The sequence below is a fragment of the Aethalodelphis obliquidens genome, unplaced genomic scaffold, assembly GCF_003676395.1.
Source record: "Aethalodelphis obliquidens isolate GAN/ISIS:26980383/991018 unplaced genomic scaffold, ASM367639v1 scaffold24, whole genome shotgun sequence".
Taxonomy (NCBI): domain Eukaryota; kingdom Metazoa; phylum Chordata; class Mammalia; order Artiodactyla; family Delphinidae; genus Aethalodelphis; species Aethalodelphis obliquidens.
Genome location: NW_020837968.1, coordinates 10,182,761 through 10,203,381, shown reverse-complemented (window position 1 = coordinate 10,203,381; position 20,621 = coordinate 10,182,761). Strand labels below are relative to the sequence as shown.

Sequence of the window (20,621 nt, the reverse complement as noted above, 5' to 3'; positions counted from 1 at the left end):
TCTATAAGAAGTATTTCCAAATGCATACCTAGATGTGACAAAATATGAAAGGTATAAAAGGTTCATATATAAATATCCACTTGTTGCCTATCAAGCAATTGGTAACCTGTAGCCAGCATGGTATAGGAAACAGGCTCTCTGCTTTATAACTGATTTGGATTTAAACTATCAGCTCCTACTCATTAAACTTGGGATAATCTTTTTTTTTTTTTAATTTTTTTTTAAAATTTACTTTTGGCTGAGTTGGGTCTTCGTTGCTGCGCGTGGGCTTTCTCTAGTTGTGGCGAGCGGGGGCTGCTCTTCGTTGCGATGCGCAGGCTTCTCATTGCAGTGGCTTCTCTTGTTGCAGGGAGTCTGGGGATACTCTTTACCCAGGGGCTAGGAGCTTGGCCTCTTGGTTTCCAATTCCTCTCTTTCCTTTGTTCCCCAACCTGCTCCTGCCCCACAGCTTGTGCTGGGTAGCTTGTTCTTTGCTTCAGGACATGCTTCACATGCTCAGAGAATTTCTCCTGTTCTAGCATCTTTTGTTCAATGCTGTACCAGCAGCTCTAGTGCCTGACACATAATCGGTGCTCAATTAAAAAATATGTTGATTATCACTGTCAAAAAAAGAAAAACACACAGAAAATAACAAGTGCTGGAGAGGACTTAGAGAAACTAGAATCCCTGTGCGTCATTGGTGGGAATGCAAAATGGTGCAGCTGTTATGGGAAACAGTATGGAAAAATCTTCAAAACATTAAAAATAGAATTACTATATGATCCAGCAATCCCACTTCTGGGTATTTATCCAGAAGAACTGAAAACAGGATCTTGAAGAAATATTTGTGCACCCATGTTCATTGCAGAGTTATTCACAATAATCAAGTGATGGAAGCAACCCAAATGTCCATGGATAAATGAATGGATAAACTAAATGTTGTTTATGTATACAGTGGAATATTATTCCACCTTAAAAAAAAAAAGAAGGAAACTGTCACATGTTACAGCATGGATGAACCTTGAGAACATTATATGAGTAAAATAAACGAGTCACAAAAAGACAGATATGACATAATTCCATGTATACGCAGTATCTAAAGTAGTCAAACACAGGGAGACAGAATGTGGTTACCAGGGGCTAGGGGTTGGGAGTAAGAGGAGTGGAGAGTTTCTGTTCAGTGGATGTAAAGTTTCAGTTTTGCAAGGTGAGAAAGCTCTAGAGATCTTGCCCAACAATGTGCCTATAGTTAGCACTACTATACTGTATATTTAAAATGGTTGAGATGGTAAGTTTCATGTTCTGTGTTTTTCGCCACAATGAAAAAAAAGAGAGAGATGTAGGGAGGATGTAATAGAATGCAATAAACTTCAAAACCAGAAAAAAATCAAGGTTAAGGACTGTGTTAGGTTAAAACAAACAAAAATTTAGTAATCACAAAAAGATATATGCATAAAATATACATCTGTTAAAAAAGAGCGAGTTCATCTCTTTTTGTGCAACTTCCTTTTCTCACTTAACAATATGGTGGTAACATCTTTCCATGGCAGTTACGTGTAGCTCAACTTCATTCTTTGGAAAGGCAGTGTAAACTCCCACTGAGGGAAACCACAGCTTATGTGACCCATCTTTTATTGATGGACACTTAAGTTTTCATGATTTTACTATTCTAAAGAATGCTGCTTGCTATGCATTGCCTTAGTCTGCCAAGTACTGGGTCATTATCACTTGATTAACACCTAAGGCTTTGCTTCCTTCAAATATGCCCTGCTTAATCCTGGTGACTTGCTTCACACACCTGCAAAAATGGTGGTGTGACGCTCCACCTTTGTTTCTCTACTCAAGAGTCCTTCGCATCCACATTCCCTCTGGCAAAGGTGTTCTTTGCAGGCTGCAATTTCAGGCAGGATTTTAAAACCTCCGAAAAGAGCTACTTTTTAGGTCCAAGGTGGATAAGAACCCTTTATTCTGTAGGACCTTGGCTCTTCCTTTGTCATACCATTAGCCAGCAATGAGAAGCAGCACAAAGGATTACTGTCTAAGAAGTGTGTGACCTGTATTGTGTAGATTACAATTGCATAATTAGAATTACGCTTTTGAGAGCTTCCAAATTCTCACGAGCTTTATCTCCTTTCAGAAGCTTTGGCCTTAGAAGCTGGAAATACGATTATTCCTCCCACTTGAGGTCTACTTTGCTAAAATCAGCATAGATATCCGACTCCACCAAACTTATTCCTCCTTGTCTAGCATAATATTTAGTAACATTTTAAACTAATTAGAATATATATATATTTAAAATACTAACTAAAACTATAAAATAGAAATTCTTATCCTTTATTAATACTTAGAATTTCTTGTAACTCTCCACTATCCTTACCTAAGTAAATTTACCTCAAATAGTTTCCCTGTTAGACTGTGACCCACATGAGGGCAGGGATTCTATATGCATTGTTTGCTGTTCTAGTCCCAGCATTTGGCAGGGTGCCAGTCATGGAGGAGATAAGTATTAGACAGCTGTTGGATGGATTCGTGTTTACTGATGCCAGGGACAATAATCAAATGGTAATTGTGTTGATGTGAGAAGCATAAGCATATGCAATCATACAGTACACATAAATGCACATTTAGAGCATGTCATAATTATGTAATACAGGTGGGATGATTTCAAAGGCAGTGGAAAGGCATCTCCGTCTTGGCTTACTGAAGGCTCAAAGTACATACTTAGAGACTCAGTCATTTGGCAGACAATTTCCTCAGCCTGGTAATTCGTAGACATTCTAAAGAGAGACAGCATGCCAAGCTGGGTCTGCTTTGCATGCCTCAGTGTGAAAGGCTATCTTGTTATAGCCGTCAGGATTTGCTAATGTCAAGATGGGCATGAGAGCTGGGCACCCGTTAGACAAGGGTCCCAGGGTCTCCTTGAGAAAGGAGAGAATACTTGAGGAGCCTATGGAAACATTTTCCTAATTTAGCCTTTTGTATTGATCCAGGGTTGTGAGAATTCATACATGGATATGTACCAAGGAAGTGACAATAATTTCAGTAAGAATAGGAAAATTTTAGGAAGTTGATTATTTTTGCAGACTTATACATAGTACCATGAAGACAACAGAACATTACTGAAAGAAAGTTTAGTTCAATTTTTTGAGCACATTTATTATTTCAGGAATGGGTGGTAAACACACTAATTAACTGTAGACATTTATACACACTCTGTATATGCTGTCCTTCACATTAAGAAAGGATATAGAGAAATTTTTAGAATGTATGTACATGAAGGTGTATGTGTAAATACTAATTAAGTGCTCTACCCATGCAGAGAAAGAAATATTTGATTTTCTGCTAATACTAATAATAGTAGTAATAGTAATAGCTACAATTTATAACTATGTGCCAGGAGCTTTCAATCTCATAACTAGCCCAGGAAATAGGTACTGTTATTCCAACATTCAGATGTGGAAGCTCAAATTTATAAGTATTAAGTAACTTAATTACTCTAGGCAAGACAGCTAGTTAAGTAGGAACGTAATACAAAACAAGGTGTGAATGACTCAAAATGCATGATTTTATTCACTGTAATCCTCACCTCTACTTTGTGCAGAAATGCTCGTAATATAGGATTCCATGTAGCCATGTGAAAAAAAGATTTTTTTCAGATACTTTTACGGGTTCAGTGTCTCATTCTCAGTGCCAAGAGTCAACACTTCTAAGATCTCTGTCCTGATTTTTCTCTGGGTTTAAAGGAATAACTATTTTTTTTAACTTTTTATTTTGAACTAACTCTCTTTTTAAACAGTCAAAATGTGAATCTATTTTCTTTCCTGGAAATACTCAGATTTCCTAGAAGAAACAGATTATAGAATTCGGTGAATCACTTAGGAAAATGGCTTGACAGTTTGAAGCAAACCTTGTGTAACTTTTATGAAACACCTCCCATCCGTTTGTCAGGTAGAATTTCCCAAGCACGTTCTTTTTTAGATTCCGTTGATTCCGTTTTTAGGCAATCATAACAGTAATAAGGCATTCTCCCACGTTGTGAAAGCTGTTCTCTCTTTTCCTTTTTAATTGAAGGATCGAGTATTCACACAGGGAGATATCTGCCACATTCAATCATCATCCAGACCTTGGGGGGAAACCTCGGTTGACATTCACATTGCCACACTGGACTGGAAAAAACAAACAAATATGTTTGGAGCATCTATATTCACTATGCGTGTTATTTTTATGACACACCAAAGCATTGTTGTTTAATTCTTACAGTAAACAGAATTCTTCAATGTGCATAGAGATACCTTGTATTAAATGTACACTGTATTGTACTGGTATTGAATTTCCTTGGTTATATATGACAATCTATTGGGCACCTTAGGAAATACAATTTGACATAACCTGATGAAGAGGCACAAAGATACATATCCCAGTGGATGTGCTTTATGGACAATTACGATTCAGCTTCCCTGTGAAAATTAAACACCTTAAAAATTCTACCATTATGGAAGGAGAAAGGTGATAAACTTCAAACTGCTTACGATAGAGAGCCAGTGGGAATTAAGTATCCATTTTGTGGATTATCCACTGAAGAACTGAATTTGTAGAACTGGATGAAATAACCTGATCCCCCATACCCCATAGCATAATATTGTTTTATTTTTTTATAGCTATCTTAACTGATTATTAGCACAAGAGGATAAGCAAGAGAAAAGCACAAAAAATACAATACGGTGCAATATAATAATTCCCTGTAATTTTTTATGTTGTCTATTTTTCTTTTGCCTCTTTAGATCCTCTCTCTACTCTCCTCCACTCAGCCCTGCATCCTACAAGGCTGACCTTTACTCACAGCATCAATGGGCTTCCTCTCTCTCTGGCTTCCTTTTGGTTTGTCCCTGGGCAGCAGCAGCAAGAGTTGAAAGAGTCAGAGGAGGGCTTCCCTGGTGGCGCAGTGGTTGGGAATCTGCCTGTCGATTTAGGGGATGCGGGTTCATGCCCCAGTCCGGGAGGATCCCACATGCTGTGGAGCAGCTGGGCCCGTGAGCTGTGGCCGCTGGGCCTGTGCGTCCGGAGCCTGTGCTCTACAGCGGGAGAGGCTGCAGCGGTGAGAGCCCCGCGTACCGCAAAAAAAAAAAAAAAAAAAAGAATCAGAGGAGAAGGGAATCTCAGAACTTTCTGCCAGGCTCTGGGCTCCAGGGCTGCCTTCCTCCACTAAAGGCTACAGCTCCTATCCAGTGGTCCTTCCCTGTCACTGCAGCTCTTTCTCCAGCTTCCTGAATCAGTGTTCATCCTTTCCCCTGCAAATTTAAGGATGCTTACTGGCTCCTAGGAGCCCTGACGATTTCTAACCGGGGATGCGTTATTATCACTTGGTGCTTTCCGTTAACTCTACCCATATCCTTGTACGTAGATCCTTCACTAAACTATCCTCATTTGTTCATTTGAGTTTCCATCAGGTTCCTACTGAGACCCTGACTCATGTCTAAATCTCATTTAATCCACAGTTAACACACACAATTTGGGGGGCTGGATGTAGAGTAAAGGTAAAATACTTCCTTTCATTCTGAGACTGGAAAAAGGAAATAAGTAAACAAACAGAAATTCTATTTTGTTGCACTTCGTTTTGGCACATTAGACATTTTTAAAGCAAATAAAGGGGGCTGTGCTCAAAAGTTCTAGTTGCAGATTGTTTATCTAATACTCCTGTGAGATTTCATTTTTAAATAGTAATCAACTTACTGATATCTCATTGAAAGCTTTCAATTTCTTATTATGAAATCTTTGTTATAACTCACCGAACAATGGTGTACGAAATTTTTCCTCTTAATGAGGTAACTCCCAGTGCAAATCAGTTTAAAGATCTGTTTCTCAAATAAGCCTTATTCCCTAACGAACCTGGACTAGGTTAGCCTCTGCCTTCCCTCCCCCACCCCCCATGTTTTCTTCTATTCCCTCTGATTCTCCTTTAATCAACTTTACATACACATAATGCACTTAGTCTGTCTTCTCACTTAGATTGAAAGTTTTCTGAAGGCAGGTACCAAGGCTGTTTTGATCACTTCTGTATTCCCAGCATGTAACGCAATGCCTGGCACATAGTAGGTCCACCATAAATATTTTCTGATGAATCAGATTACTATGCTAGTAGGTTACCAAAAACCAAAGCCACTAGATCCAGTATATTTTTTTCAAAAATTATTTTATAGTATTTAGTAAGTAGCTATGTTTTTACACTGTACTCTCTGGGCTTGATTGGAGTAGGGGAGGAATCTTATGTAAAGACTTAGCAAACACATATAAGAAACTGCTAGGTGGTAGGATGAATGGATAAAGAAGATGTGGTACATATATACAATGGAATATTACTCAGTCATTAAAAAGAATGAAATAATGCCATTTGTAGAAACATGGATGGACCTAGAGATTATCACACTAAGTGAAGTAAGTCAGAGAAAGACAAATACCATATGATATCACTTATATGTGAAATCTTAAAAAAGTGATACAAATGAACTTATTTACAAAACAGAAACAGACTCACAGACTTAGAAAATGAAGTTATGGTTACCGGGGGAAGGGTGGGGGAGGGATAGTTAGGGATTTGGGGATTGACATATACAAACTGCTATATTTAAAATAGATAACCAACAAGGACCTACTGTATAGCACAGGGAACTCTGCTCAATACTCTGTAATAACCTAAATGGCAAAAGAATTTGAAAAAGAGTAGATACACGTTATGTGTATAACTGAATCACTTTGCTGTATACCGGAAACTAACACAACATTGTTAATCAACAATACTCTAATATAAAATAAAAAATAGAAAAAAAAACCCTGCTAGGTGATGACAGCATACAAGTAAGGAATACAGACCTGTCTCAAATGTGTTTTTGAGAGATGTGCAGACTATTTTTTTTACAAGAAACATGCAGTTCGTGACATAGATCAGAGTAGGAGGAGACAGTCTCAGCTGACATTCCCATAACAAACCGGGCTTGAACTTATCCTGGAAGAAAGGGACAGCTCTAAGCTCATGCCTTTTACGTTCATAGCACCTAATTCCTTGGGGACTTTCATATATGCTCACTCATTTGGTACTCACGTTAACTCAGACCACCAGGGCAAGGAATAGTGTCCCAGTTTTATTGGAGAGGAAATAAAAGCTTAGAAAATGTGAGTTCCTTAGCCAAGTTTTAAAGGTGCGTAGTCGCGAGAGAACAGCCATATGCAGTGAGAGAAAGTTCTTCAAAGGGCAGCCACCAGCTGGGAAGTCTTCCACTTTGCCCCCTGATTTTGTGTCTGTGGCTTATTTTTTCTCCACCACATTTAAGAGAGTGCCTAGAACATAGTAGGCACTCAATAATTACTGTGCTGATTGGATGAATAATCATTTACATGTACAGGCATAAAATAGATACTTAAAAATAATTGGCCATAAGGTAAAATTCTGCAACTCTGTTTTTTTCCTCCTGATAAATATGGAGCAGGCATATTTTCAGGTCAGTATATATAGCTCTCCCTCATTTTTTCTAAAAGCTTAATCGAAAGTTATTGAATGAAACCACAGCTCTATCCCACCATGAGGGTACCAGGTACATGACTAGTGTGCATTCTTTCGTGCAACTGCATCTCATCAATGCCAGCTAACCATTACTTATAAACAACATTGACAGTGAGGTCAGGTGCTTGGTCCGGTACACAGTGCTCAGATGGATTCTGGTTTATCTTGAGGTAGTGTAGCAAGAAAGATTCAGCTGAGTTAGAGCCTCAGGAGTCCCCAAGGCTAGGGGAAAAGCCCCTGAATCAGCTGTTAACCCCTTCCTTCTCAAACTAAAGCAAACTAAAATGTAAGGAATAAAAAAAGAAAAGAAAGCTGGTATAACTACTTTAATGTCAGACAAAGGAGATGTTCAGGCAAACAGGATTATTAGAGATAATTAGGTAACTTCATATTGATAAAAGGTTTACTAAAATTAAGGACTTTTTTTTTCATCAAAATGTGCTATAAACTAAGTGCCTGAAAAGATAAGTAACAGAATGAGATATGATATTTACAACACATGTAACTATCAGAAGACCAGTATCCACAATATATAAAGTATTCCTAGGAATCAATAATAAACTGAGGAAAGATCTGGAAAAGCATTTCACAAAAGAAAAAAAAATAAATGGCTGATAGACATAAGGAAATGTACTCAGTCTCTTTAATAAGCTGGGAAATAAAATAATACCAAAACAAGGCACCATTTTATGCAAAAAAATACTGGCAGAAATTTAACAGTGACTATACAAGGTCTTTTTGAGGATATGGAACAATGAGGACTCACAGGCACTATAGGTGGTAACGGGAATTGATGTACTTTGAATAAGAGTTGAGCATTGTCTTACTAGACAATTGAATATATCCCAACAACTCTACTCCCGTATCTATACCCTAGGAAACTTGTACACATGAGACTCAGGACACATGTGCAAAAATGATTATAGCTACATTGATATATCAGCCAAAATGTGGAAACCATCTAAATATCAACAATAGAATAAATATGTAAATTGTGCCGTACAAAAATACTATACAGCCATGGAAATCAGCAAAGTATGGCTACCCTCAACAACATGGATAGAACTGGTGCGTATTATGTTGAACAAAAAATGATGCAAAAATTGCATAAATATGATTTTATTAATTCAAAGTAGAAAACACACAAAACTTAATTGCTTTGTTTAGGGATGCATTCTTAGGTAGAAAAGCAAGAAAATGGTTCTTAAAGTCAATCTAGTTGTCTGTGGCGGGGGGAAGGGTTGGAATCATGAAGGACTCATAAGACATTTGCAGGGTGCTGGCAATATTCTATTTTTTAATCTTGGCGATGGTTATAGGAGTTTTGCTTTTAAACTTGTTTTTAAAACATAACATATTTTACACACTTTTCTATATTATGTTTTATTACATAATTTTTAAAAGATGGAAAAAAAATAGATCCACAGAAGCTGGCGAGTATCCTGTTTGGTGCCCTGTGGAGTCTGAATGCTTCAGTGCCAACCATCACGGCCAAGTTAGCAAACCTCTCTCAAACCTGTTTTTCTCATCTGTAAAGGAAAAGTGAAACTCCTTCTGCTTTCGTGGGTATTTCCTGAGGACTAAAGTATCTGATTAAAACATAAATACAGTTATTTTTTCAGCATCAACTTCCCCTGCCTTTCCAGTGTTTGCCTCTTCTGTCATGCTTCCCTACACAACAGTTTTTGTTTTCTATTTTAGTTAAATGTTGTTTTCAGAGATAATTCTAGATTTACATGCAGTTGTAAGAAATAATGCAAAGAGAGTCCATGTGTACTTTGTCCAGTTTCCCCTAATGGCCAACATCTCCCAAAGCTATAGTACACTAGTGCAACGAAAATTTTGACACTGATACAGCCAAGATCCAAAACAGGCCCATAACTTTCTTTTTTAATCCTGAAATGAAAATCAATCCCTTTTAAACCATTAGTATAGAGGCAAGCTAGTTCTTCGGTAGCAGATTTTTATGAGATGTTTTATTGGGAAGTTCACAGTCCATCTCTGATAAAGACAGATACCTCTCTCTTCAACTAGTGACGTTGTTATACCGTATTTAGTCTAACACATCCCAGTCCTAAGCTCATGTTTGTTTTATTAAAAAAGAGAAAGTACAGTTGACCCTTGAGCAATAAGGGTGATGTGATAGAAAATCCACGTGCAGTCCTCCCTCAGCATCCATGAGGGATTGGCAGGACCATCTGCAGGTACCAAAATCCGCAGGTGCTCAGAGCCCCATAGTCAGCCCTCCCTACCTGCGGTTCTGCATCTGTGGAATCAACCAACCTCAGAATGTGTAGTTTTATATTTACTGAAAAAAATCCACATGTAAGTGGACACATGCAGTTCAAACCCATGTTGTTCAAAGGTCAGCTATATATAAAAGTGTTAAAGATATTTCTCTTAGAATATGCCACGCACTACTGCTGAAATGTGGCATTTCCACATCCCTGCCTGGGTTACAACTAGTTATGATACATTCAGGAAAATGTGGCTTTAAAAATTATTAATATTATTTTTTCTTTTTGATATTTTCATCTGTCCTACTGTTCCCTACCTCCATGCTCTTCCCTACGCCAGTATTATATATGTCATTCTAGGTTAATTTTTCTAAATAAGACTTTCATTATGCCCCTAGTCAGTACATAAAAGCATCAATGATTCTCCTGTGCATCATAAAATCCCAACTTTTTGGAGCAGCATTCAGGCCCTAACTCCCTTTGAATCCTTATTTTCTGTTAGACTTTAACCAATTACAGCAACAACAAGAAAATACTGGTCTATTCAGGATATCTTCACTATACCTTGCACTTGCTTCCTTCCACACATTGGTGAATATCATTTCCCTACCAGGGGCATCTTCCTGAGTCATTGTCTTTTCACCTTGTACCATTTACGGAAGAACCTATGGAAGATGCACCTTTTTGAAGGGAAGACATGGCTGCTCTGAAAAGCTTTTAGTACTCGCTTTCGCCAGAGTGATTGTTCCCTACTAGAAGCTTCTGTACTTACTGTCTCTACCATTTGTTGGGCATAAAGGTTTTGTGGTGCTTATCACTCATCTAACTCTTGGATTGTTATTTAGTTAGACCTGTGTTTAACCCTTTTCTTACTTCCATAAAGGTAGATACTATTTCTTATTCTTTCTGTGCCCCAGAGCACCAAGCATAGTACCTTTCAGGTAGTTGACTTTCAATAAATATATGTTAATTTTTTCATCGGGCTCATCCTCATTGCTTTGAGGACTAGAGCATGTTCATCAGTTCTTAATTTGAGTGGAATTCCTGCATATTTTAGGAGAGAAAATTAGGCTGGAAATGGATAACAGGAGTAGTGGCAGCAGTGGGTTGAGATTGCCAGATCCCACCGCTGAATTTATCCTTGTATGACTTTGGGAAGTAGCTTAGCCTCTCTAAGACTGCATTCCCTCATCTCCACAACAAGGCAAATAACAGTTCTAACTTCTTGGTGTTGTCCAAGTTAACAGAAATAATTCATATTAAGCCTGCCGCCTATTGTCCGACTCAAAGTAAGTGTTCAGTACATTTTTTAATAATTGTTTTATAATTTCAAAAATACTTACATGGCATTTTAAGAACTTAGCATTTTCCTTTTCCCAAAGCTATCCGTACACGTCCTGTGCTCTAGTCAAAGAAAGAAAGTGTCTTCTTAGGCTATGTTTAAAATGGCCACTAGATTATATTCACTAGTTTTTGTACCTCTCTTTGGGAATCTGAGGTCAATAAAAATTGTTGTGTTAAGAGATATTTTAGACTTATTACTTAATGTATGTTTTGAGAACTGAATTATACAATGTTTCATATCATACTAATATTATTTATATCAAAACATTTGCTAATAAAAACAAACTATGAACTTTGCTTGCCTGTCTTGACAAGAAATGGAGTGTTCTTCTCAAATGGTATCTCTTACTGTCCACAAATTTTCCAGGAAATTTGACTCTGTGTCCTTAATTCAAGATTTTATAGTTAATGGCCTTGCCCAAATCAGATCAGAGGAAACGCCTTGTCTTAGGCTCTTTTGGGGGAGGGGGGCACAGATGGATTCCAGCTCTAAACCACAGTAGTATCCCACTTTGGTCTGACCTTAGATCTGGTGATTGGCTGGTGAGACCTGGACCAAAAGGCAGAAAACCCAGAGAGGTCAGCACCGCTAGTCTGTTTCATCGTCACAACATGCTTATGGTGGCCCCAGCTTCCTGGTTCTGGGACAGGAAACTCATCTTGCTAGTACTGGCGAAGACCAGATTGATCACTGATTGCATGTGACGTGATCAGATATGTGTTTTGAAAACTGCCCCTCTGACTATATTATCAAGAATAAATTTTGTGGGAGTATGAATAATGCATCAAAACACTTAGGTGGCTATAATTCTTAGGTACGAAATGGTGGCAGAATGGACTAGATGGCCATGGATATAGAGATGGGGAAAGATCAATTTGGGATGTAAGGTCTACAGGACTGAGGATGGAGTTGGTGTGGTGGATGAAGTAGAGAAGAGTGTCCAAAACGACTTAAAAGGCGAACTGTATTTATCCAGTGCACACTGGTTCTACAATTGATCTTTTAGCCCTATAAATCTTTTAGCATCCTACAAATACTGTTGAATATTGGTCACCTAAGAAAGCTGGGTAACTGTTTGTGTGTAAGAGTGTGAGATCTCACCTGCCCTGAGCCTGGACTTCAGTCTCATCCACTCCTTATGCATCATGTAAAAAAGTGAGCAGTTGAATTAACTGTCACAAATGTCACTTAATTTCATTCTCAGCTCATTTGCCATGTGCTCATCTTACTCTGAGCTCTTCTCTCAGTAACTGTCTATTATTTCTTTATCCAAAGTTCTAAATGTCATGGTTATAGTTTCTCAGCAGAGCTTGCTAGGGGCTGACTTGTTAGAGTCCAGTAGACAAAACAAAGAAGTTACTTTTGAGAGCCTGTCACTGAGGGAGAGTGGAGAACTCAAAATGGAGACACTAGACTTGAAGTGTAGCCACTGAGTGACGTTAAGGGGAAGAGCTATGTAAGTATCCTCTATCTCCTCAGTCCAATCCTGAAGGGTATCATTGAATTAGTGAATACAGTCTCTGATGTCTGTAATGCACAGTTTGAATCATCACAGAATGATTCAGTTATATTCATTATTGTCTGTGTGAAACTATAGGAAAGTGTGTAGTGCTTGCTGGAAAGATTTCCTCCAAAAATGGTTAAGATTTTTAAGTTTGTGCTTCAGGGATGAGATTGAGTTATAACAAAAATTAACTCCTATAAAATATCTCATTTCCCATTATGTCAGATAAATGAGATATTATGCACATAATCCCAGCAGGAAAGAAGTTCTCTGTTCCCCAATTACGTAAGAAAAGGGAAATATTGATTTGGGTACTTTCTGTTTCAATGTTGAAAAGCAGATCAAGAAGATAGAGTTTCAGGAGTCTTAAAATTTCTTTAAGAGCTTCTGCAACATGTGATTTGCACATAAGTGCAATAACATAAGTGATTTGCACATTGTGTGCCCATCACATACAATGATTGCTTAGCAAAGTGCCTGGCATATAGTAATTTCTTGTCTTCATTATTATATTATTAGTGTGATTTTATCTATTTTTCTTCTCTTAAATTTTCCATGTGCTAATTGGTTTCTCACTATGTACCTCTCATTTCTTAGCTTTAATTCACTTGTGCTTTTGTGTGTCGAGTATTAAATGGCATTAAAGCAAATACTCTCTATAAGTATTCTTTGAGTTACCATAGATGGTGACATTAGAATAAAGAAGAACAGATGCTGGTAGCTGCACTTTTTTTGTGGAGCCAGAGGGGTACCTGATAGTAAAATGAAGACACTTTCTCAAAAATTTGGGAAATAAGGGAAGTGGACCTGCTTTCGGAAAGAGACATGGTACAGAGTTATCTTCAGAAAGGAAAATGGGTCAAAGCACTAGCTTTTTAAAGTATAAGCTCATTTAAATTTTAAAAAGCTTTCATCCTAAAGGATGTATTGATCAAGATCTAATTGGTCAAGTAGAAAATGCATTAGGTGTTCAAGACAGACTATATTTAATATTGTACAAGGAGTTGGTTACAAGAGCATTGAAAGGACTGGAAGAAAAAAAAAAAAGGGAGAAGGAGGTGGATACCAGGAGAACAAAAAGCGTGATTGCCAGCAAGGTGCTTAGTTCCCTGGGCAGGAGCTGAGCTGTGGGCCCGCTGCTGGATCTGCTGATTTGAACTGGATGCTTGAACCATCAAGAGCCACCGAGATTCCACTACTGAAGAAGCTGCAAATGCGGAAGAGGAGCTTGTGATGTCCGGACTGCATGGTGTGGCCCCTGCTTGGCTGTGTAGTGACAGTCAGCAAAGGCCTCTGCTCTTGGAGCTGGAAGCTGGATGTTTTCTTTCTTCCTGCTTCTGCCCTTCTAGCAATGCCTCCTCTTGGTGAAACTTACTAGAAATTCAACCAGCAAGAGAGCTACAAATGTAATGTGCTGGCTGTTGGGCTCAGTGCACAGAGCAGACTAGAAGTGTGGATGTAGAGCTGTGATCAGATGACTTAGATGAATAAGCAGCTGAGCTATTCAGCCGCCATGCCCACTCTTCTACCTTCTATTACTTTCCACTACTGTTGATAATCACTGCATGCTTCCACCCCAAATGATACTACTCTGCTTTGGACAGATGAAGATGCTCTTACCCTCTGTCACTATAGTCATATCTGGGTGGTATTAATTCCCCTTTCAGTTTAGATACAACCCACATGGATATTCTACAACTTAAAAACTTAACTATAAACTAAAACCCACAAACTTTTAAAATATAAATCAATAGGGAAAAGGAGGAGGGAAAATTAGTTATTATATACAAATCTCTATGTAATAAGCACGAAATAAAAAAATAACGTCTACAATTCTTGTTTCTATAACTAGTTAAGGCCATAGTTGATATTCAAAACTTCTTCCCCTTGCTCTCAGCCAGTTGCCCATCTGTTTGGGATTCTTGACCTAGCGATGCAACCAAATGTGTACTACTAAAAGGTCTGTGTCCTTAGTGGTTGTGGCTTAAGTGACTTTAGACTTTTAAAAGTTACATGTTCGGACCTGGTCAGACAAAGGGATGTCCTTGGGAAAGTCTGGAATGTCAGCATGCGAAAGGAAGCTAATTCCTCCTTCCACATAGTAATTTTTTCTTTGCCTGTTGATCTAGTTGCACGAGGATCCCAAATTGCTGGGTATCAATAATATTCTCAGTTTCTAATTTACTGGTACCTTGGTGATGCCGCATGATATAAGTATTCCTCTTTGTGAGTAGAGAAAGCACGAATAGTTTCTGTAGCATATGAAGTATAATAGTGAGAGGTAATACGCTGACCACCTTCCCTTGAGTCCAACATTTTCTCACTATAGAAAAACCAGCATCCAATACAGGTTCCTTGTTCAAAGCAGACGTAGCATCCTATAGGAACCCCAGATCCACAGGGTGTTATCTCTCAGCTTGGGCTGTGAGGTAGGCTTCCAGAGGCCATTTCGGCAATCTCCCAGACTATGGGTTGATGAGGTATATTGTAAGATGGATAACTTCCATAGTTATAGTTAGTTCACTTCCTCCTTCTTTTGCTATAAACTGATTTCTTAATCGAAAGCAGCATTGTGAGAGATATTCTGACAACCACCACAGCATTCCATAAGTTCACAGACGATGGAGCTGCCAGACCACTGTGAACAGGTTCTAGAAGTGAGCAACTCCTTCCCAGGAGAGAGGGACGCTTGCAAAAAGTCTCCTGGTATAATGATTCCCAGAGTGAAGCTGTCCCTCATATCGTGACGGATGAAGGTTTGATCTACTTTCAGGACATTCGCAAGACCAGATCTGCTGTGCATAAGGCTGAGAGTCAGGCATCCTGGAAGCCATCTCTCAGGGACCCTCTTGATGACCTTTGATTTTGCTAGAGTCTTTGTTTCAAAACTCACTCCTTCTCTAAATCCTGATTTTGAGCTATTCTATAATATCAACCTTCTAGCAAGTTTCTTTTCACATTTCAGGTATCTAGGTATCTTTTTCCTGTTGTCTTGAATTTTCACTCTGTATTGGATGCTGGTATTTTATTCCTCTGCTGCATATACATTAATGTATTCATTCAGTCAATATGTTTTAAGTACCTACTATGTTTTAGTCATAGTGCTAAGCTCTAGAAATACACAGGTGAGGAAGAGTCAAGATCGCCTTGGGGATCCTGTAGCCCATTGGCAATGTCAGGCAATTAAATAAAGAATAATGACACTAATAATGTGAGAAGTGGGAAAGTAAATACTGTGATGCAGATGTGCTGTGCGCTAGTGGAGAGGCACCCAACATCTGTCCTCAGGGAAGGCTATCTGACAGATGAACAGTTAAGTCCTCAAGGACACACCCAGGAGGGCACTGTGAAATTAATTTTAGTTTGAAAGAGTTTCTAATTTAGCATGCAAGCAAAGTTCTGTTTCCCCCAGTATAATGTTTAATGAGTGTGGGGATGCTGTATTTCCAGTGAACAGAGATCCCTAACTTCCTTTTAATGCATGTTTGGATACAATAAATCAAATGATTATATTAGCCATATAAATGATTATATTAGCCATTCAGTCTCTCAAATCTCTGTTAGTTGATTTCATGAAAATGCACATAAGTTCTGAAATAAATTTAAGTTGATCATTAAATCTAGCAAATCATAGTTTCTCTAACCCATTCATGAGTGTCTCATAAATGCAATCCATGCAAATTGCCAAGGCTTTCTGTTTAGGTAATTCAGTGTTGTAATTGAGAGCATGGGCTCTGGAGCCAGACCGCCTAGATTCAAATCCTTACTCTGAAACCTGCGAGCTTTGTGACCTTGAGCAAGTGACCTAAGCTGTCTGTGCCTGATTTTCCTCATCTATGAAATGGTGTTCATAATACTGCCTTTATTATAGTAATGCTGTGAGGAGAGAGTTAAAAAGGAGGATGCTCTTGGAACAATGCCTGACACATCCTGAGTCACACACAATGCATTACCCAACAAGGTCATTGGACTTCTAAAGCACATCTATTAGGATATCATTTTAGAAAGCAATACAAATTATAAATGTACTTAATTTATTCATTTTTTATATGGAACACCAATGACAGCAGTTAACGTGATGCAATAGAAAGATTCCTATACCGGGACTCTTGGGTTCTATTTGTGTCTCTGTACTAATTAGCTTAACATTTTGATATTCAAGAGTTTAAAGCCGGTTTTGTCCTTTGGAAAGAGACAGGGTTTAGACCAAGGGAGAGACTGTGATTCCACGAAATTAGAAATCATAGCAAGAAGTGCTGGCTTCTTTTAAGACATTCTTTGCTGTTGTCTAACAATCATACTAAAAGGCAATTATTATCTTCCCAGGTGTTATCACAAGTTACGGACTATATCTAGATGGTGTATTAATTCACAATTCCTCAGAACTCAGCTGTCATGCTTCTGGATTTGCTCCTTGGAGCTTACATTCCTTCAGAGTCCAAGCCTGCACGGCCAAAGGTTGTGCTCTGGGCCCACCGGTGAGTGTGTGAATTCACATTCTGGAAATGTATTAAATGTCAGATGACAATGAATAGGCAACTCTGCACAGCTAGCCTTTCAAGTTGGATGGGAGAGTTTCTTTTTATAAAATTTCAATTAAGGGTTAGTAGGATTTTATATTCAACATAAATTTCAAGACTGCACATAGGTCTAGTGAAGGACAGAATGTACATTTTACTGAAATTTCAAACGGTAAGTTGACCAGTTGAGCAGGCATACATGCGATTTTGCCCAATTTAGTGACAGAGTTACAGTGGATGTTTTTCTTCCAAGTAATGAACTCGACCACTTGAGTAAGTTTATGATTAAAAAGTGAAAATAATTAAAAACGCATAACTGCCACAATATGTCAACACTGCTTCCCAACAAGTATATTAATCAATTAAAAGATTGTTTGCCTCATCCATTAGAATAATATATTTTAATTTCATGAGCGTGATGTATTAATAAGAACAGTATTTAAAATTACATTAATATCAGCTTTTGATATCCACATTTCAGTAATCTATATCTACCTATATTTCATTTGTAGTTGAAAGATAGACAAAAGTGTGCTTTTTATTACTGGTATAATTTTCAAAACCCAATTGATTGTACATAATTGTCATAGACCAGCATGACATTCTTTAGTTTCAAAACATAACATTTGACTCTTGTGCATATTTCCTGATTGGTTAGATTTAGCTTCTTTTAAGGGAAATGCTCATTCATTTTAGATATTTTTTGGCAGTCTTTCCTAATGGCCTATCATTTTAATGCGTTTTGTCTTCATTGAAGAGTGTATTCTATAAATATTACCTTGAAAAACAGCTCTACCATTTAATTTTTTGCTTCCTTATTTTTGCTCACACCTCCCGTTTCGCTTCAGAGATTGGTTGCTTTCCAAGCTGCTAACATCATCTATCAGTGGAGCTGAGCTGTAGTCTTTATTGCCATTAAGTATTTTATAGCCTGGACCCCTCTGATGGTTACTTACTCTTAAAAGCAGGAATGGCAATAGGCCAGCCTTTCTTCTCCATTCAGAAAAGAAAAAGAAACAAAAGAACACATCCCATGAGCTTGAAACTGAGACTTTTTCAAAAATATAAAGTGCATATTGTGGTCCTGGCTACTAAACTGGGTCCCACTCTGTCTCCTGATGTTCTGGTAACTTTAAACAAGGGGGACATGGTTATCCATCTACGTCTTGTACAGATAACAGGCGATGTTGACCTGAAGGAATCAAATTCCACAATGCCTGATGGGAAGGAGGAAACCGAATTGGATTGTAAAACCCTACTCTCCCACGGCCTCACACATCCTAGACTCAGTTCCGACTCAAAGCACAGAGTTATTTTCTCCCTTTCGTCTTTTTCTTTATCCTGTGCTCAGTATACAAACACTTTTCCCAAGTCAATGATCCATCTCTAATTACTGGGATTGAATAACAATGTCTTTATTTAGAACAAGTCAACTCTGTGTTGCCAAGAAGTTAAAACCCATGGTCTTCAATTGATTTCTAAAATATTTTTTTTTTACCAATTACAGTACAATGTTATGCCCTTAAGAGATTACATATTTGAGTGTTCTAGATAGCTCTGGATATCTATCACAATCATGAAAGATATTACAGATTCAACTCTTTTTGTTGATGATGATTCTTTTGAATGTGTCCTTGATTTAAGGAATCTAGGACTCAATCTTAAAAGCCAGAATTATCATACAATCATAATATGATGTTCAACAAAATCCAGCCGAATTGCGTGTATATATATCACTTAAAGGTATTCTTTATCTGAAGCTCAATGTTATAGCAAATATTTCATTGAAACAAAAAACTTTATGATCTCTATTTTTAAATCTTTTGCTGGAAGAAATCAAAGAATTAATTTTGCAGAGTCAATTTTTTTTTTCTTCACCTAACAACATTCCTTAATGATAACTCTTGGTTTTTAGAAAGAGAAGCCTGTTTGTTTCACCACTTACGTATTTAATATCATTGTTTTTCATGCACATAGGGAAATACCGTTCAATGTTTCCTATGACAAATATGCTCTATAGTCTTGAATGTGGTCTGGTTCACCCTCAAAATTTTCTAGGTTGCTCATATAATAAACCAAAACAAAAAAAAAGGACAAATTTGATAAAATAGAATATTTTTAAAATAAAAATACTTGCATAAATTCCATATTCTTAACACCTTAATTAGCATTAGTACAATATTTTTTGTGCCCTTAGCCTAGCCAAGTTTATTCCCTGTTATTCATGATTCAGAAGAAATTGCTCTGTACTATCTGAAAAAAAAAAGATTTCTGTGTGTTTTGTTCAGTTCTTGTCCATTTACACAATGTATTTGGATTTTAAAGAAATTCCAACGTAAAAAACAATTTACAGTGCCTTTGATCTTAATTTTTTAAGATGCTAATGTGCATTGTCAAATTAAGTCCAGTAATTGAGGTTTCATAAATGTTTGAAATAATGAAAAAAAATGAGCAGAAAATTCAGCACCAGAAGAACTATTTAAATGCTTTCCTTTTTTCAATTATATTGTTGAATTGCAATTAGAAACCCTTCACATTTTGTGTTTCTTTAACAATATGCAATAAATTTGTCCATAGGAAAATAATTTTGCCTTTGTTTGTTTGTTTTTCTCTTATCCACTGTTAGGTAACACTGGTAGAGTCTAAGACGGGGAACTTTATGACTGTATCTGGCCTTGGAACATTCATTAGATTCAATTCTCCAAGGACCCTTTTAAGGATGAAGTGTGAAACTATAGGCCACCGCTGCATGATGTGGTTAAAAAGCTACCTTGGTTTCTTGGTGATGGCATGCTTATACAGATAAACACACCCAGACACACATGTACACATGCTCATATTTTCACAGCCATTTTTTAAATAAAGAAACGAATACATTTTGTTATTTAAGACATCTAAATCTTAATGGCAATAAATGTTATGGTCAAGAAAATCCCATGTGGAATATCTATCCGACACCTGCTATTTCTCCCCCATGCCTCCTTGGAAAACATGCTTTATTCTATGAAACCTTAGAGTTCTCAACTATTACAAAAGGAAAATGATGCCTACTTTACAAGGGGCTGCTGTGAAAATGTAAATGAAATATTTATACAAAGTTTTCTGGTACGTGGTAAGAGTTGTATTAAGGGTAACAATTTTATTAAAATGTTTGTTTTCGTTGCATATTTCTTCTCAAATTTTTTTTTTTTTTCTGTGTCAAGGGAGTTTCCCAGGTGAAAGCCAAGTCAACCTTCTAGAATACCTTTTCCTTAGCATTTTTTAAGGCAAGGTTGATAAAGAAAATGGTAATTAAAAAAACCCAAAACAAGTCAGAGAAAAATAGTACAACTGCCAAATTTAATATAGTGTAAAAGCACTGAAGCATTTATCCATATGCATAAGGAAATTTTAAAATGCTATTTATTTCAAATTGACCAGATATTTGAGAATAATAATATAATTATCTGGATTTTCCCTTAATTCTTCAGCTTCTTGAGTC

General features: G+C 37.4%; 1 protein-coding gene across 1 annotated transcript in view; it reads left to right on the top strand.

Moving 5' to 3' along the window:
• Positions 1-20,621, top strand: part of USH2A (usherin) — a 774,017-nt gene that overhangs the window by 399,046 nt on the left and 354,350 nt on the right. The window contains exon 35 of the mRNA XM_027122185.1: positions 16,947-17,098. Coding sequence (XP_026977986.1) covers positions 16,947-17,098 — 152 coding nt within the window. The remainder of the gene's footprint in view (positions 1-16,946; positions 17,099-20,621) is intronic.